This window comes from Mus musculus, chromosome 7, assembly GCF_000001635.26.
Source record: "Mus musculus strain C57BL/6J chromosome 7, GRCm38.p6 C57BL/6J".
Classification (NCBI taxonomy): domain Eukaryota; kingdom Metazoa; phylum Chordata; class Mammalia; order Rodentia; family Muridae; genus Mus; species Mus musculus.
The window spans coordinates 56,221,113-56,236,471 of record NC_000073.6 but is presented as its reverse complement, the minus strand read 5'-3'; the positions used below and the strand labels follow the sequence as shown (position 1 = coordinate 56,236,471).

Sequence of the window (15,359 nt, the reverse complement as noted above, 5' to 3'; positions counted from 1 at the left end):
AATGCTGAGGCAGAGATCACTGCTATGAAGTCTTTTCCAATTTAAAGAAGAAAAAAAAGTTAAGGGTTAATCAGCTTATGTGAATGCCAAAGCATGAGCTTTTCAAAGGAGACTGGTGAGGGATCACAAGATCCCCAAGCCACAAGGCCAACTTATACTCCCAGGAATCTCACACTCACGGGTTGCCCAGGCTGCTCTGGTGGATTAATCCTCGTGGACAGTGTGTTCTATGGATGAAGTGAGGCCCAGTACATTGCTCAGGCCTGGGTGCCTTTGCAGTCTCAGGGAGCCTGTCAGCTCCACTAACTGAATTCAGAGCAATTCAAAGGGGGATTTCACAAAGAGCTCAAGCATTTCAAAAGAGGAATTTGACATGCCACAGACCTCTCTCCTTCAAAGGAATGTGTTTGTAAATCAAATAGCATACCCACCCGCACATGGACTTGGGGAGCTCTCTCTGGAAGTCCTAGACTTTTAATTAAGCCTGTGTGTGGTACCTACCCACCGTGGACAGTCAGTGTAACCACAGACTGGGCACACACCTCACCGATTGAAACAAACCTATCCAGGCAACATTACATTCATTGAACATTATATAAGCCAGCTATCTCTACTACAAAACCTCTTGTTCAGACAAAGCCTGGGTTAAATACAGCCACTGGTAGATTAAAACAAAACACTATTCATTCTTTGATAACTTCATATGTGAATACAACATGTTTTTTTACCATATAACTCCAAGTGTCCCATACATTTTAATAAACTATTTTGTGTGTATATGCATTTGTTCATGCATCTACAGGATGGGTGTAGCTAGACAAGGACTTGCAGAAGCCAGTTTTCTCCCACTATGTGGCACCCAGTGATCAAAATCAGGTCATTGGATGTGGCAGCAAATGCCTTTACCAGCTGAGTCTTTCACTTACCCCCATTCCTAAATTCTGAGGTAGCTTCCATAAGTAAACCTGCCAGACAGGCTCAGTGGCCTTCCAAGCCAGTAAGGTCAACTTCTGAAGTCTTGCTTGGATCAGGCCTCTGGAGGGAAAAGCTCCCACCCACTTCTCTAGTCAGAACTAGTATGAAACTTCCTACACCTATAGTTCTTAGCGTTGCCTTGGCCAAGTCTTGGAGGAAAGGCAGCTTACCCGCTGGGGACACTAGGAGTCCCCCATGCAAGGAAACCAGCTGCTAACAGGCATCACCATGGTGAAGTATATGAGGCATTGGCAGGCCTTAAACTTGGTTTGCTGCTAAGAGTTCATGTGTTAGAAGCTGAGTTTTCAATGGGCAATGTTAGAAATGAAAGGAATTGAGAGGCAAAGCTTGGTGGAAGGCTCTAAGGTCACACTTGTCGTGTCCGCAGAAGAGATTTTGGCAAGAGGCTTTCTATGAAAGGCCAACCAACCCTTCCTTGGCTCTCACCTTGAGAAGTAATCTTCCACATACATGCGCGTGCCTGCCATTGTGATACTGCCATGAAGTCATCATCAGAGCTAAGCAGAGTAGAATGATCTCCTACTCCCTATCTTCCTTCCCACTCTCTTTTGAGGTCGGCTCTGCTGTGTGTTCCCTCTGGGTTGGTCAGTCATGACTTTTACCGTCTTAATTTGGGGAGGTCTGTTCAGGTGCACGAGACCCTTAAGAGATCCAGCCTAGTAACTTTCCCCCCTGAGGAAAGAGGGAAGGTGCATGGGGCTCTCAAGAGACTCACGGGTCTCCCAGGACTCACAGTGCCGAGGAAGCTCATGGGGCTCACAAGCCTTCACCAATAGTCTCAGAAACCACTCACCATTCTGAAGTGGTATTGTAATAATCCATGCAACAAAAATACAGACAACCATGCTGATTCAAAGGATAGTAGTCCTTTATTGGTCAGTGACCAAAAACATGCACGTGCCTCAGTTTCTTGGTGCCAAAGCTTAGAGGGTACAGGCTTTTTAAAGACAAAAAAGTACAAAGAACATAATTTCTATCAACATTAGATGAGGATCAGAGTAAACCTCAAAACATTCATTTCTGGCAGACCGTAGTAGTTATTTCAAACATGACATGACATCTATTTTTTGACTTAATACCATCTTTAGTTATTTTAGTTGATGTTAAGATTGCATAAACATTACTTACTTTGGTTAATACCCTTGAACCATAGTCAAGGCCATGGAAATCTCAAATGTGTTGCCAAGGTATATGTAACAGTTGTGGGGGCAAAAAGCTGAGAACTGCCTAAGCAAACACAAAATAGAGTCAGGACAAGATGGTGTTACCTCAGTTACTTCAATATATGAGATGAACAATTAACAGGAGGGAACTCTTCAGTAGTGTAGCTGCCTAAAACTTATTCAGAAGATACTTCAGTCCCCAAATCAATCCTTACTTGCTAAGAATGGACCTTTTGGAATCCTGGACATACAATCATGGAATGCACTATACGGAAGGTTGTAAGATACAGAAAAAGCAGGCTGGGACTGAGGTAGAAGTTCCTTATTGGCTGGCATTTGTAGCTCCAAAAGGTGCCATGGAGGCCACAGGAAAATGGTCACCAATGGTCGAGCTTGGCCATGGACCCTTGCATATTACACTGCTGGCATGCCTTGCAAGTTGCTCCTGCTGCTGCAATTTAGAACACCTGTTACTTTCCAACTGTATTTAAAGTCAGCACCAGAGGAGGCACTCGTGTTTGGCACCATAAACGTGAGGTAGGGAAACCAATACCCTGTAAGGTGGCTACAGCTATTGTTTTGTTAAATAGGTCTAACGTGTTTATCAAATTATTTTCTAAGCATTAGCATTTGTGTCCATAGATGACTCAGCTGTAGTGGAAGGCAACACCTTACAGTAACTGGTGGCAGTTACCGCATATGCTTTTATGAAATCAAATGCTAAGGGTATCTGTTGTTGTAGTCTGTACTGTTGCTGTAGCATAGCAGCCCAATGTCCAGTCGTAAATGGAAGAAAACCATCTGATCATTCCATTCCCATCCAGACTCACCTACAGAAGAGAGGATAGAAATAATGTAAGAGCTGGAGGAAGATGGTATGTAATGTATGTCTTCTTCAGGTTGAACACAACCATTGCCCTCCTGAGATGAAGAAGACTATTAATATCCACTCACGGATAGCTGGAGAGGGCTCAGGAGGCTCACAGTGCTGACAAGATCCTCATGAAGTCTCTGTCTTCTATGAGGTTATAGAAGAGGTCAACCGTTGACTGGGAAGAGGGACTCTTCGGTAGTGTGCCTGCCTCTTAAGATGCCCAGGTGTGATGACTATTCTTGGTTGTCATTTTGACCCATCCGGGAAGTAGAGCCCTCAATGGGCAACTGCCTCCATCAGATTGACCTATGGACATGTCTGTGGGGCATTTTCTTGATTGCTGATTGATGCAAGAGGGCCCAGTGCACTTCAAGTCAGTACCATCCCTAAGCAGGTGAAAGGCAACTGAATGTGAGCCTGAGAACAGGCCTCAGCTTCCCTATAACGATGGATCTGTAAGATGAGGTCAGACCTTTGCTCTCCAACTTGTTTTTGATCAGAGTAATTTATCAGAAAGAGAACTAGAACAGCAGGAGATTCACACACTACAACCCTTGCCGCTACAGGGGTGCTCTTCAGTGTTGTGGTTGGCCAGAAAGCCCAGGGGACTTTCCGGTGGTGTAGCTGTCTTTTGGGCCAGGCATGGATGTTCCTGTCACTCCCATAAATTCTACAGTTTACCAAACTGGACTGAACAGAACCCATTCTTTGGTCTAGTGGTGTCTATCTGAGGTGAATGGAATTTTTTCTTAATAATCTCCCCAGGAAGTCCCCACAATCCTCCTGCCTCGGGCTCCCAAGTGCTAGCATTAAAGGCTAAATCTATCTTCTTCATGAAATTAGTCAGCTTCAGGTATTATGATTAACAGAAAATAGATTATTCTCTAGTACCACACTGCTTGTAAATTCAAGCAGATTGCAGGTTCTTGAGTATTCTAAATACATAATCTACTACTGTTTTTATTAGTAGTAAAACAACCATGATGCATCAAACCAACTAATCTGCAATTCCAAGTACTGGTGAAACTTCACAACACACATTATGAAGTGTGACTGAAGAGCTATACTCATCCCAAGTGGCCGGTCTTCACTACTGTAGGGTTTTCAGCACAAATTTTGATCTACCAAAATGAATTTTGACTTCATTTTAAGTTGCATGAGGTTAAAAAGTTAAAAGTTGGTTGTCCTGTGTCCTCTTGAACCAAAATGAAGCAGCTATGACTAAGAATCAAAGACAACTCAGTATTAGTTTAAAATTATGTTTTACAAAAAATGCCTTCCAATATGAACTATAAATTTTTGACTCAATTAGGTACTAGAACTCAAGATCTAGCACACTAGGCCTACCAGCCAGTTCTTCTATGCTGTGCTCTAGAACTTACCAGACAGAGCAAATCCTACCCAGTGGCCAACAGGACCAAGGGTGCACCTGACCCAGACCAGTGGGAACAGTCACTGGGACTGGGAATGAGGGCCTGTTTCAAGAGTTAGAGGAAGGAGCTCTGAGGGTCCCTGGGCCCCCTCGGGTCCTGAGAGCAGCTATCTTAATAAATGCCTCAGTGCTTTGTCACAGAGTATGGTTTGGTTGTAGCAGATCCACATGTGCTAGTCTAATTGGTTAAGAAATTCAGCCTACAGTTTTGTGACACATGTTTTATTTATAGGGGATTAAAATTTTGGCATATACATGACACAGACATTAAATACACTTTCCATGATAGAAATTATGATATTGTCCACTAAAATGCCTCAATTCCAATCACATAATGCATATGCTAAAATGGTACACCTGGGGAGAAGAGGCCTGACTGGCATTTTTGTTTTCTGTTCTAACTTCTAAATGCATTGAAGAAATAATAATTTAATGTTCAAAAAGCTTTTAATAAACAAATTCAGAGTAAAATTAGTTGAAATATTTATAATATGATTTCATCATTACACAGTATTTTCAATATACAATCAAGATGACACTGCAAAGGAAAAAGAAGGAATCTATTGCACCCACAAGTAGAAAGGCTTTATTTAGTGATGCTGTTCTGTGTCCATATAAACATTTACACTGTAGTAAACACTAGGTCCTATCGGTAATGCAGCATTGTGGGGAAGTGCCCCGTGAGTTCTTCATGCACAGGCTCATCTTGCTGTTGTCCTACCACACAGTTCTCTGAGTCAGTCAGTCTCTCTCTCTCTCTTCCACACATTTTAAGGAGTGGTATTCTTCATCAAGTGCACTCGACATTTACAATTTACACAGCAGGACTCTTCCTGCTTGTTCAGCCACATCTTTTCCTGATGGCGTTTCCATCTTAGTGTCCTGTCAAGTAGTCTTGTGTAGAGTCTGAAGCAAAAGAGTCGGCGTCCTCATTATCTGAGTCCTCACTGCTGTCATCGGCAGCGGGCTCTCCAGTGAGAGCTATGCGAGCATAGTCATCTGTGTCTATGGATTTGCAAAAGTGGATGGCATACTTCAGCTTTTCCTCAAGCACCTGCTTACAGGAATACCTGGGCAGCTTGAGCAGAAAGAAGCATGTGTAGGATTCTGGGAGGAAGTGATCAGGAGGGTTGTATTTATCCAAGACCTGTTGGTAGGGAATATTCGTAAGAGACTGTGGTGAGAATAAGTAAAACCCTGCATTTATTTTACTGTGTTCACATTATCTTTACAGAACCCATATATTTGGCTAGAAATAAAAGTATTAAGAAAATGTAGAATTGAACCAATTTTAGATATATAAAAAAATTAACTTATCCCTAGGACCAGCAATAAGAGAAGCCAACCATTTTCCATTTTTACCGTGATCTCTGATCATCACCAAGCAGTCACATGAAGGTGGCCAATGGAAAAGCCCAACCCATTGTCTCCTACTAATGTAGGTAAAACCGTCACCTGTCACCTAGCTGACACCAGTCTATGAATGGGGCATGAGACTGGGGTCCACCACTTGACCACCAGAGGACATTCTTTAAGAGCATCACCTATAGATCAAGATACTAGAAAGCAACAAAAATGAATCTTTTATTGTTGTTTTGGAAAAACTGTCTGCTATCATAGATGTTCCTGAAAGATGGATATTTTAGTAACCTAGTACAGATCAAGGGCTATTGCTACCACCATCTCAGGACAAGAAGAGTGTTGGGTCTGGTTTTCCCTTCTCAGTGACCTTAAAAGGTAAACTGAGTTTGTTTAAATCACCAGACCATTGAGTTCTAAGACAAAGCAAATTTGTTCTCAAATGTATGAGCAATCTCATTTTTCTCTGATAGTAGCTAGCATAATATTTAAAGATCTACTGATCCAACGAGAAAATCAAATACACTCAAAATCTATACGCTGGTGTTAACAACAGTATGTACTTGTTATGACATAGATACACTCTGCAAAAACAGGCTACAGTGTTCGAGACCTTCAATTGTAAAATTCAAAGACTTCAAATTGTAGGAGTTAGGTATTTCCCATTCTCATTGTACAGAATCTGTTTCCTCACTGCTCTGGGGCAGAATACACACAAGTCACTTCCTCCACTGATATCAACACAGAGCTCTGTGATCCTGGTGAGGAACCTACCTGGATGACAAAGTCTCTGCCCCGGAAGTCAGCAATGGTCCTGGGCAGCCTTGTCCTGCCCCACACAAAGCGAAGAAAGAGGGAGCGTTCCGTGTTAGAGAAAGATTCCATCACTTCCCAGAACCACTGGACCAAGGATGCAGAAGGCTCAATCCCTTTATACGTTGCCACTGACTTTAAAAGATGCAGTGGGATATCTGGGCTCCCACAGACCTAGGAAAAACGTCTATTAGAGCAGGCTCACACTTCCATCCTTTTTTTTTTTTCATTTCAACATGAATCTAATCTTCTTTTTCTCTAATAAAGTTCCTATAGGACATGTGCACCACCCTGAGCCTCAGCATCTAGTGGACAAGCCGTGTTGTCATCTCATTCCCTATCACAGTCAAGCCTTAGCTTTCCAAATGGAAGGTTTTAAGTAAAAGAGCCAATACGTGGGCTAGTGTATCAAGGCAGCTCTAGACAGCACAAAGCAGCTACATACCATTGTCTCCAGTTCGTATCCAGTGAAAAGAGAGAGAAGGGGTACAGGTACAACTCGAGCCATCCCTTCCCGGACAGCAGCTACTTGTTCATCAAATTCATGGAGTCTTAAAAAACAGAAACAGAAACCAAATCTTCCTTACACCTGTACATTTACTGGGCACCTTATTCTGCTGGTACCAAGCTTTACACACAAGTACTGCTACCACACACACCATAGGAGAGGATTGAGAGGATGGCTCTGGGCGATGCTCTTTATACACAACACTACTGGGAGCTCGCTTAAACTGGTGCACAGGACATAACCTCAATGATTAACTACAGCCACACACACTGTAAGCACTGTCAGATGTCGGTGCTGGGTATGATAGTGCCATACTTCACAGAAGCTATAGTGTCAAGGTACAGGCACACTTGGGTCTGGGGCAGGCTACTCTGTGTTGGCATGGCCCCAACTATATTCCTGTCTGAGGAGCTGACAAAGAAAGTATATAGGGGCACGAAGGCCTGATATCCCTGTGGGGACTGTCCCCTAAATGAGAACATTATATTTACCTCACTATTTTACTGAAGCCTAGAAATTTCAAGTGGGAATAAGCACTTTGAACACAAGTCACCAAATAAAATTCATAACAAAGATCAGCAATAGTTGAAGAAAAATGAGTATATTTTTATATACGATACATCTAAAAAACCATAAATACCCAAGTAACTATAATCTGCTACTTTTCTTATTAAGTCAAAGCAATAAAGAGACAGATGATCACAAACCTGTAGTTTATTGCCAGCCGGACATATTCTGCACGGTTGTCCAGGGTGATGTGCGTGTGCTTAGAGCTCAGCTGGATATCCTGGCCACTGGCACTTGGCACGGTGAAGGGCAGGCTCATAGCCTCAAATTCCTCTGAAGTGGCTTCATTGTCACGAATGTACATAAGCCCAGGAATAAAATCTTTATCTACCTGTTAAAGAGAAATACAGTATACATGCTAAACCTGGGTTGTTCCCCTATCATAGAGCCCAAGCACAGCCAGTCATATCTAACTTAATCCGAAAAAGAAAAAAAAAAAAAAAAGACTATAGGAAGTACTATTCCCAAGGAGCTAAGAAAGATCCGGAGAGTTCTTTAGTATACTGCTTTACTGCTGAGAAAATGACTAAATGGTGGGTGACTGATACTACCCTAAACCCTAAAGGGCATAAAAAGCAAGGTGGCTCAGGGATATCAGACTGTGCCAGTCCTATCATCTCCCTTCCTGGGAACCTGAGGTGTAGCCCAGCTCTGCATATGACCGTGATTTCCCTTGTCTATCAGGCTACATCAGTTGCTAAGCAACATAAAGTGTGTATTATACCAACTCTCTCAGATGCATACTTTTCTCTGCTCTAGGAAGAAGTCAGTTACCCATGAGTGTTACATCAGATATCCAGAAAAGCCCAAGCCCCTTAACAAGACCCACAGCCCAGATAAATTACCTCACTCAGGTCTGCAATGGTGAGGCTCATCCCAGCCAGCTGCTTCCATACAGGTTCAGCAAGATTCAAACTTAGTGGACTCCCAGTTCGGATGGCAATGCCCAATAACACCCCTGATTGTTTAAAACAGAAAATCAGAATATACTTGGAAAAGATGAAAAGTTGCTTCTTGCTTGTTCAAACAGACCTTGGAATATCACCTGGAGCCTTCTACACCAGAACTATCCAAACTGAGAGCTAGCCCCACCTTGAAACATCAGGTCCTGCTCAAAACTCACTTCCTTTTCTTCGTATAACACAAGTTGCTAACTCTTCTTATTCTTTTCACACACAGAATTAAACCACAGTAAGCCAACTCTTGTCCCTTTGATGGCAAAGCAAAGAGATGGCTTCCTCCAAGAAGGTGGATTCTCTGTAAATGGGTAGTGGTAGGGTGAGGAGCCCTGGGACAGCACTCTGCACAGACCTAGACAAAGAGTGACAGGCCTACTGCCAATGCCATCTCTCTCCATGCACTCCCGAGTTTCAGGTATGTTTAGAACACAAATGTCATGAGGCATGTCAACGAAAGCATATAGCATTGAACATATAGTCACATGCTGCCGAAGTTTAAGTCCCTATAGCTGTACAAAGAATGGTCATAACTTTTGCTAGCTCACCACTATCAAGTCCTAACACTAAGTACAAAATGAACCTTTTCTCTTCCATAATGTTGGAAAACGCATAAAAATCACTGCACATCACTTTCATTGCCAATGTCTCAAAAGCTAAACATAGGTATCTATAATACCCACTTTGGCCTTGAGATAGACAAGCGATGCCACACTAACTTAATCATGGTACAAGCCCTCCACAGCAGTATGACAAACAACTGAGGCCCACCTAGGAATCGGAACATGCTGCAGTGCACGGGTGCACGGGTGGCAGGGTTTAATAGGTAACAGTCTCTGTTGGCACCAGACTCATCCCTGCCATTGGGAGTCACAATCAGAAGAGGTGTGAGTCCGTTTTGCAGCTCCTCACAAATCTCTGCTATAGACTCACTGTAGCCACCACCACAGTCGTCCACGGATTCACCTGAAAGAAAGGAGAATCAGCAACACACAGGCCACCCAACTCCACCTGCAGAAACAGCACCAGGAGGATGGCTACTCTCATCCTCTGCATGTGATACCCATGTACTTGCTCAGCTTGCTATCCCCCAGGCTCCCTCTCCCAAGCAAATAAGTTCTACAGATATGCACAGAAACTTACCCACAAACTTGACTTTCCAGACTCGGTGAGGAAGGAGAAGGCTGTCAGGACTGAAGGAACTCATCTTAGCACACATCTGCCCAAAGACAGACTTGGTGCCATCAGGGCCAGCTAACCCACCTTTACTCCGGGAGCGTTTAACCTAGAGAAGAGATGAATGAAAAGCATTAGACACTGGGGCAGCAGAAAACACATAGCCTGGAAGCAGCTGTAGAGAAGCCTGCGTAAAAGATCCTCAAATCTCCTCCCCTTCATTCGGAACTCTGAGACCCCCTCTGTAGCTGACTGGCCTGCCCTAACAGCTCATGCACACTTTGGTTCTTTCTAAGTTAACATTGACTTCTGCCATAAGCAGGTCCCATAAGGAGGGACCTTACTGTCTCTGGCAAATAAAAACAAATCCCTGGACACAGAAACAGAGGATTTTGCCTAATGGACCCTGCACCCTACTCCTGGACTTCCCCACAGCTCCAGTTCTGAGTCAGTAGCAAACTTTGTACCTCCCTTGCCATAGCACCGATGTGCTAGGAACTGATATACACAGATCTCTACTGCAAACACTACACAAAACAAAGCTATTTAGGCAACTCCACCCTAGGCATCAGGTCATCAGTGACAGATACCACAGCAGCCTAACTGGAATCTGAACAAACACACTTGCAAGCAATGATGTACGCCATCATCACTATTCACACAGGGCTGGAGCCAAGGTGGTGTTCATAACTGGCTTGTAACACTGCCTTTGTGTGGATTTTCATACTTGGCTCCATCAATGGCTACAACTCTATCACTACTTCACTACATGGTCCTTCTTACGGTCTGAGACAGAAATGCAGAACTTATACCTAAACCAAGGTTCTCTAAAGGTTAAGACCAGCTGTACTAATGCAGCCATGGTAACCGCCTCCCTTTATTCACTGTGCTGACCTGGGTACAACTCTAGTGACTGTACCTGTCACCACTCATTCGCCACACCCATGGTTCTTATCCCAAAACTAACACTGGGGAGATCAAACAAAACCTAATGCTGGTATGGACTTGGCTCCTCCTACAGTTTGTAGCCTCAGCTGCTCGATGTAAGAGGATGACAACATGCAAAATTTAAGAAAAACTGTCCATCCAAACATAGTTCCATTGTGAGTCCTCCAGCAAAATTTTACCATCTGTAGCCAACTTTCAGTGACTTCCAGGTCAAAACTATAGATCCCTACAGAATGAACTTTTCTCTGTACCACACGCCCAGCTACATGTTACAAAGGCTATTTTCTTTCAACTGTACAGCAACCCTTGAAAGGATTCGTGCTCCCAGAGGAGAGCAGCTCCTGTTATGCTATGGAGATGGCACTGAAGCTGCCACAGGACAGCCTTGGACTAACAGCACTAACAACTGAAGCTCATCTGCCTGTGTTTTCTACAAAAAAATGAGCACCATGTGACACATTTACAAAACTGACGGTAAATAAACATACATACAGGTGGTACTTTTTCTGGACAACAGAAGCACAGGTAACTTTAGCTGATGTTACGCTGAACTAATTCTGTACTGAATTTAAACATGAGTGGTGGTACTATATTCCCAGAACTTAGGAGGCTAAAGTCTGAGGCCAGTTTGAGATATACTGCAAGATCCTGTCTCAACAACCCCCACCCTTCATTAGAAAAAAAAAAGCTCACACCCCCTCAACCAAAAAATCATATTCAATGATTTTATAGACACCCATTTTTCAGATTTTCCACACACCAAACAGCACCATTTCCATAACAATAAAAAACTCACCAGGGACCTCAAGGTCCCACCCCTCCCTGAGAGTCTTTTGATAGGGTTAATGGTTACTTGGAGCAGAGGGTCACTCTCTTCACAGAAGAACCACAATAACTAGTAAGACGACCTAGGATCCAATAAATAACCCCCATCTGTGCTCATGCAAAAACTTAAAACAAATTCACACAAGAACCACAGGCAGGAAAGCACAGGGGGACTTGTAGGAAAGAAGGAGGTTTCAGCAGCAGGGAGTGGGGTGGGAGGGTGGGGTATATAAGAGAAAGTATCAGGTAGTGGTGGGGGTTGACTAAAACTCATTATACAAAACAAAAGAAAAACCTCCCCAGGAAAATGAGCTGTGTATAGGACTCTCTTGAGTCCCTTCCAGTGGGCAGTATTAACCCTTCCTGAGTCTCATGAAACTACTGCTGAGCACCAGCATCACAGGTGCCGACCTCATGCAGTATGGCCAAGCTGACTCAGCACTGTCACCAGGAACTCACCTGAGACTTAGTAAGAGTCTGACATGGTGGAAAACAATTCTATTCCAATGTTTGTGGAGAGTGTTCTACCCTTAGGATATAATACTGCACTAACATGCCCAAGACTGTGGATGATGGAGGCGCCCCAGATGTCAGTCTACACTGTACACTGTTCTGAGGATGTCTGTGTGCTTTTTGTCAAGCTATCAGTTTTTTCTCATACATATTGGCCATTTTTAAACACAAAAGTAGGGACATAGAGACAAGCAGGAAACAGGTATTATTGAAAATCTGCAAGGGAAAAGGACAGTAGTAGTAGTAGCAGCAGCAGCACGCCCACTGCAGAACTCTAGGCTCTAAGCAGTCAGGGGCTCACTGACACCTCCAGCCACGGACATCCCAGTGAGACTCCTGGCTCCAAGGAGCCCGTAGGTCTGTCTAAGACAGGAACTTGACCCAGGAATGTACAGTTTCCCTTGTCTTGTAAACTTTAAAATGCTCGTCATCCAAGGTGGGGAAATAAAAGCTTTTTTATGGGCTGAATTAAACAGCCCATTTATTTGTGAAACTAGAGGACCAGATTACAGCTAGCACTAGATACCATGACGTTCATCACTAGAGACCCCAGTTCCACCAGTGTGGTCACATGTGCTGTCCAACAAAGGACAAGAGTTTGATCTCTTAACCCAAAATGCCCCCAAGTACAATTCAGAAAAAAAAAACTCTCGTCATGTAATCACCATCAGGATAAAAATCATGTGTTAATACAAAGGTTCAGTAACAAAGAATTTGTTCTTCATGGATCTCTGTTTCTGATCCGAGAGGCGAGGCTAATTTCATTTGCGTATTAAATGTCAAATGCCATGCACTATCATAATCATTGACAGACTGGGATTCCTCTGGGTTTTTAATTAAAAATTTCAAAGCATAAGTTTATGTGTACTTAGAAGCAGTCAGTGTTGATTCAGAAATGGACTGATTTTCCCCTTTTTTTCACGAGACAATGTTAGCAATACTAGGTTATTAAACTGGAAAACTCTCAGAGTCAGGAGGTTACAAGGCTCACAGGAATGTAAACTGTTACATGTAAAAAACTCAGCAATTTACAAGAGTGACTTAGCTTTGTGTATAACAAATATAAAAAGGCCACATAGAAGAGTGGCTATTATGACCTTGTGAGGAAAATATGGCTGCTTCTTACTTTACCTTTTAAAAACTTCTCTGTGCTTTTGGTGTATGCCAAGTAAATTTTTTTTTATTGTCATACAAACAACCCCTAAATCTTCTGCATCACAGATTACTACATACAGAAAGCCTGCTCCGTAAGCCCATGAGTGCTGCCATCCCCCAAGACTGCAGGGACACCACTTGTACCATGAAAGTATCACTTGTACAACTGTCAGATAGAGAGAGCGCGAGCTACCTGGATGCGGTTCAGCTCCACCACAGGCCCATGTTGGCGATCTCGCACCATAGTTGCTTGTACTACCTTCCTGAAAGCTGCTTCCTGAAACAAGAAAAACCAGAGTTTAGAGGCTGAAATAGAAATCATCATGTCTGAGAACCATGCCGCTGTTTTATACAGTCTATTTCTGAAAGTCAGATTTCCCTGAGAACAGAAAATGGCTCCTTTTCTGTTCTATAACAGAGATAAGTAGTTTAGCAAGCAATGTAAAGAACTGGCGAGCTTACAAGCATGGCTGACACTTGCGCAAAGAAGCAAGTCCCTCAGAGAGCAGACCAGAGGGGCTGAGTCCTGGCAAACACCTGTTCCAACTCAGCTCTAGAAGACTGAGGATTCCCTGTCAAACTACAAGTCAACAGCAGCAGGGTCTGATGTTCAAACTAACTGCACTGCAGAAAAGTTGTTGAGTCAAGGATCTATCTCATGGATTCAGCCAGGCCTGGGGTAGGGAATACACTGTAAGCATACACTGCAAGACACCAGGGTGAAGAGAGCCAGGACAGTGTTGGTATGGCAGTAAGAATCTGGGCATCATCCAGGAAGGGACACTTGGGGGGTGTTCAAAGGAAACAGTGGTCTCACGCCTCTTTGCTCAGGTGAACCAGTGCCCTCTTTTCAGAGCTAGGGACAGGGAGACCTGCAGAAGCACAAAGGCCTCCTATAGATCCTAAGCCCCTCTCCTAGATCAGACTCTAGAGAATTCAAACCCGAGACAGCAGAAGCGGGATATTAAGCAATCCCAGGAAGCACTAAAGGTAGGAGATTCCAGTTTATTGGTAGAAAAATATCTACCATCATGGCCCATGTACAGCCTCGCCTCTACTTGCCTTCCAGCATGCCCCTGCTCCTTCCTCAGAGCATTTTCCGACTATGAATCCCTGGTTGCCCAGCTCCCCTCTAGTGATAACTGTTGGAATGCCTTTGATTTGCTTATTCTTAAGAGAAGGCCTTATAACTCCTGTTATCAAGCCTATACTAGCTATAAACTCATTATGTAACCTAGGATGGTTTCATAGTCACAATTCTCCTGCCCCCACCTTTCAAATCCACACCAACTGCTACTCTGAATCAGGGGCACTAAGACTTCATACCTTTGCACTGTCTCCTCTCACTCCCATCTGTCAATCAAAGGCTGCTCAGCTCAGGGCCCTTCCCACATCCACTATATGCTGCCCTCCACTGTTACTGCCTCAGTGCAGGCTCTCCGACACCACTGTCCACATGGCCCCATGATTAACTTAGTGGAAGCTCATCCCACAGGTGCTTGCAGCCCGTAGGAGGTGCACTCACACTACCTCATATTGGATGCAACCTGTCTATATGTTCTTCCCTCTCTACAAGAAAAGACATTTTTCTTCTTTGCTGCCTACTGTCCCCTCTTCTTTGAAGGGTAAGATAAAGTGAAGATGATAGAATCAACTTTGCCATTTTTTAACTATGGAAAAATAGTTGAAATTAGGCTTCCTCTTGAATCTATTATCAGAGAGAACATCTTCCCTTAGATACCGACTTTATTGCTCAGAACCCTCAGGCACAATGACAGTAAAGTATACACAGCCCTCCTGTTTAGTACAACAAAGCCTACCCTAAAAGAGAGTAACTGTTTGGACATCACTGTAAAACAATGATGCTTATTTTATTTTAGCAGTAAGAATAAGACTATACTCCTTGATAACATGTCAAAGAATCACAGACCTTCTAGGTGGAGAGATCTTTAACTCGCCTTCTGTGTTCCCATACCTGCTATGTAATGCTGAGTCCTCTCTAGGATCACATTAAGCTTCCCGCCAGAAATACAACAGCTTAATCTTTTACTTTCCAGCCAGGGCAGCTCTGATT

The 15,359-nt window shown here is 43.5% G+C and overlaps 1 protein-coding gene across 4 annotated transcripts in view; it reads right to left on the bottom strand.

The window, feature by feature from the left end:
• Window positions 1-4,671: 4,671 nt before the first annotated feature.
• The window catches only part of Herc2 (HECT and RLD domain containing E3 ubiquitin protein ligase 2), a 181,677-nt gene continuing 170,989 nt past the window's right edge, over window positions 4,672-15,359 (bottom strand). For 3 of the 4 annotated variants that reach the window (XM_006540639.2, NM_010418.2, NM_001360080.1), the window contains 8 exons: window positions 13,479-13,562; window positions 9,812-9,953; window positions 9,440-9,634; window positions 8,558-8,670; window positions 7,853-8,043; window positions 7,083-7,188; window positions 6,599-6,811; window positions 4,672-5,612 (listed from right to left, as the gene is read on the bottom strand). In XM_006540639.2, the coding sequence (XP_006540702.1) occupies window positions 5,340-5,612; window positions 6,599-6,811; window positions 7,083-7,188; window positions 7,853-8,043; window positions 8,558-8,670; window positions 9,440-9,634; window positions 9,812-9,953; window positions 13,479-13,562 (1,317 nt within the window). In that variant the 3' untranslated portion in view covers window positions 4,672-5,339. The remainder of the gene's footprint in view (window positions 5,613-6,598; window positions 6,812-7,082; window positions 7,189-7,852; window positions 8,044-8,557; window positions 8,671-9,439; window positions 9,635-9,811; window positions 9,954-13,478; window positions 13,563-15,359) is intronic. The other variant, XM_006540637.3, reaches the window with a different exon arrangement.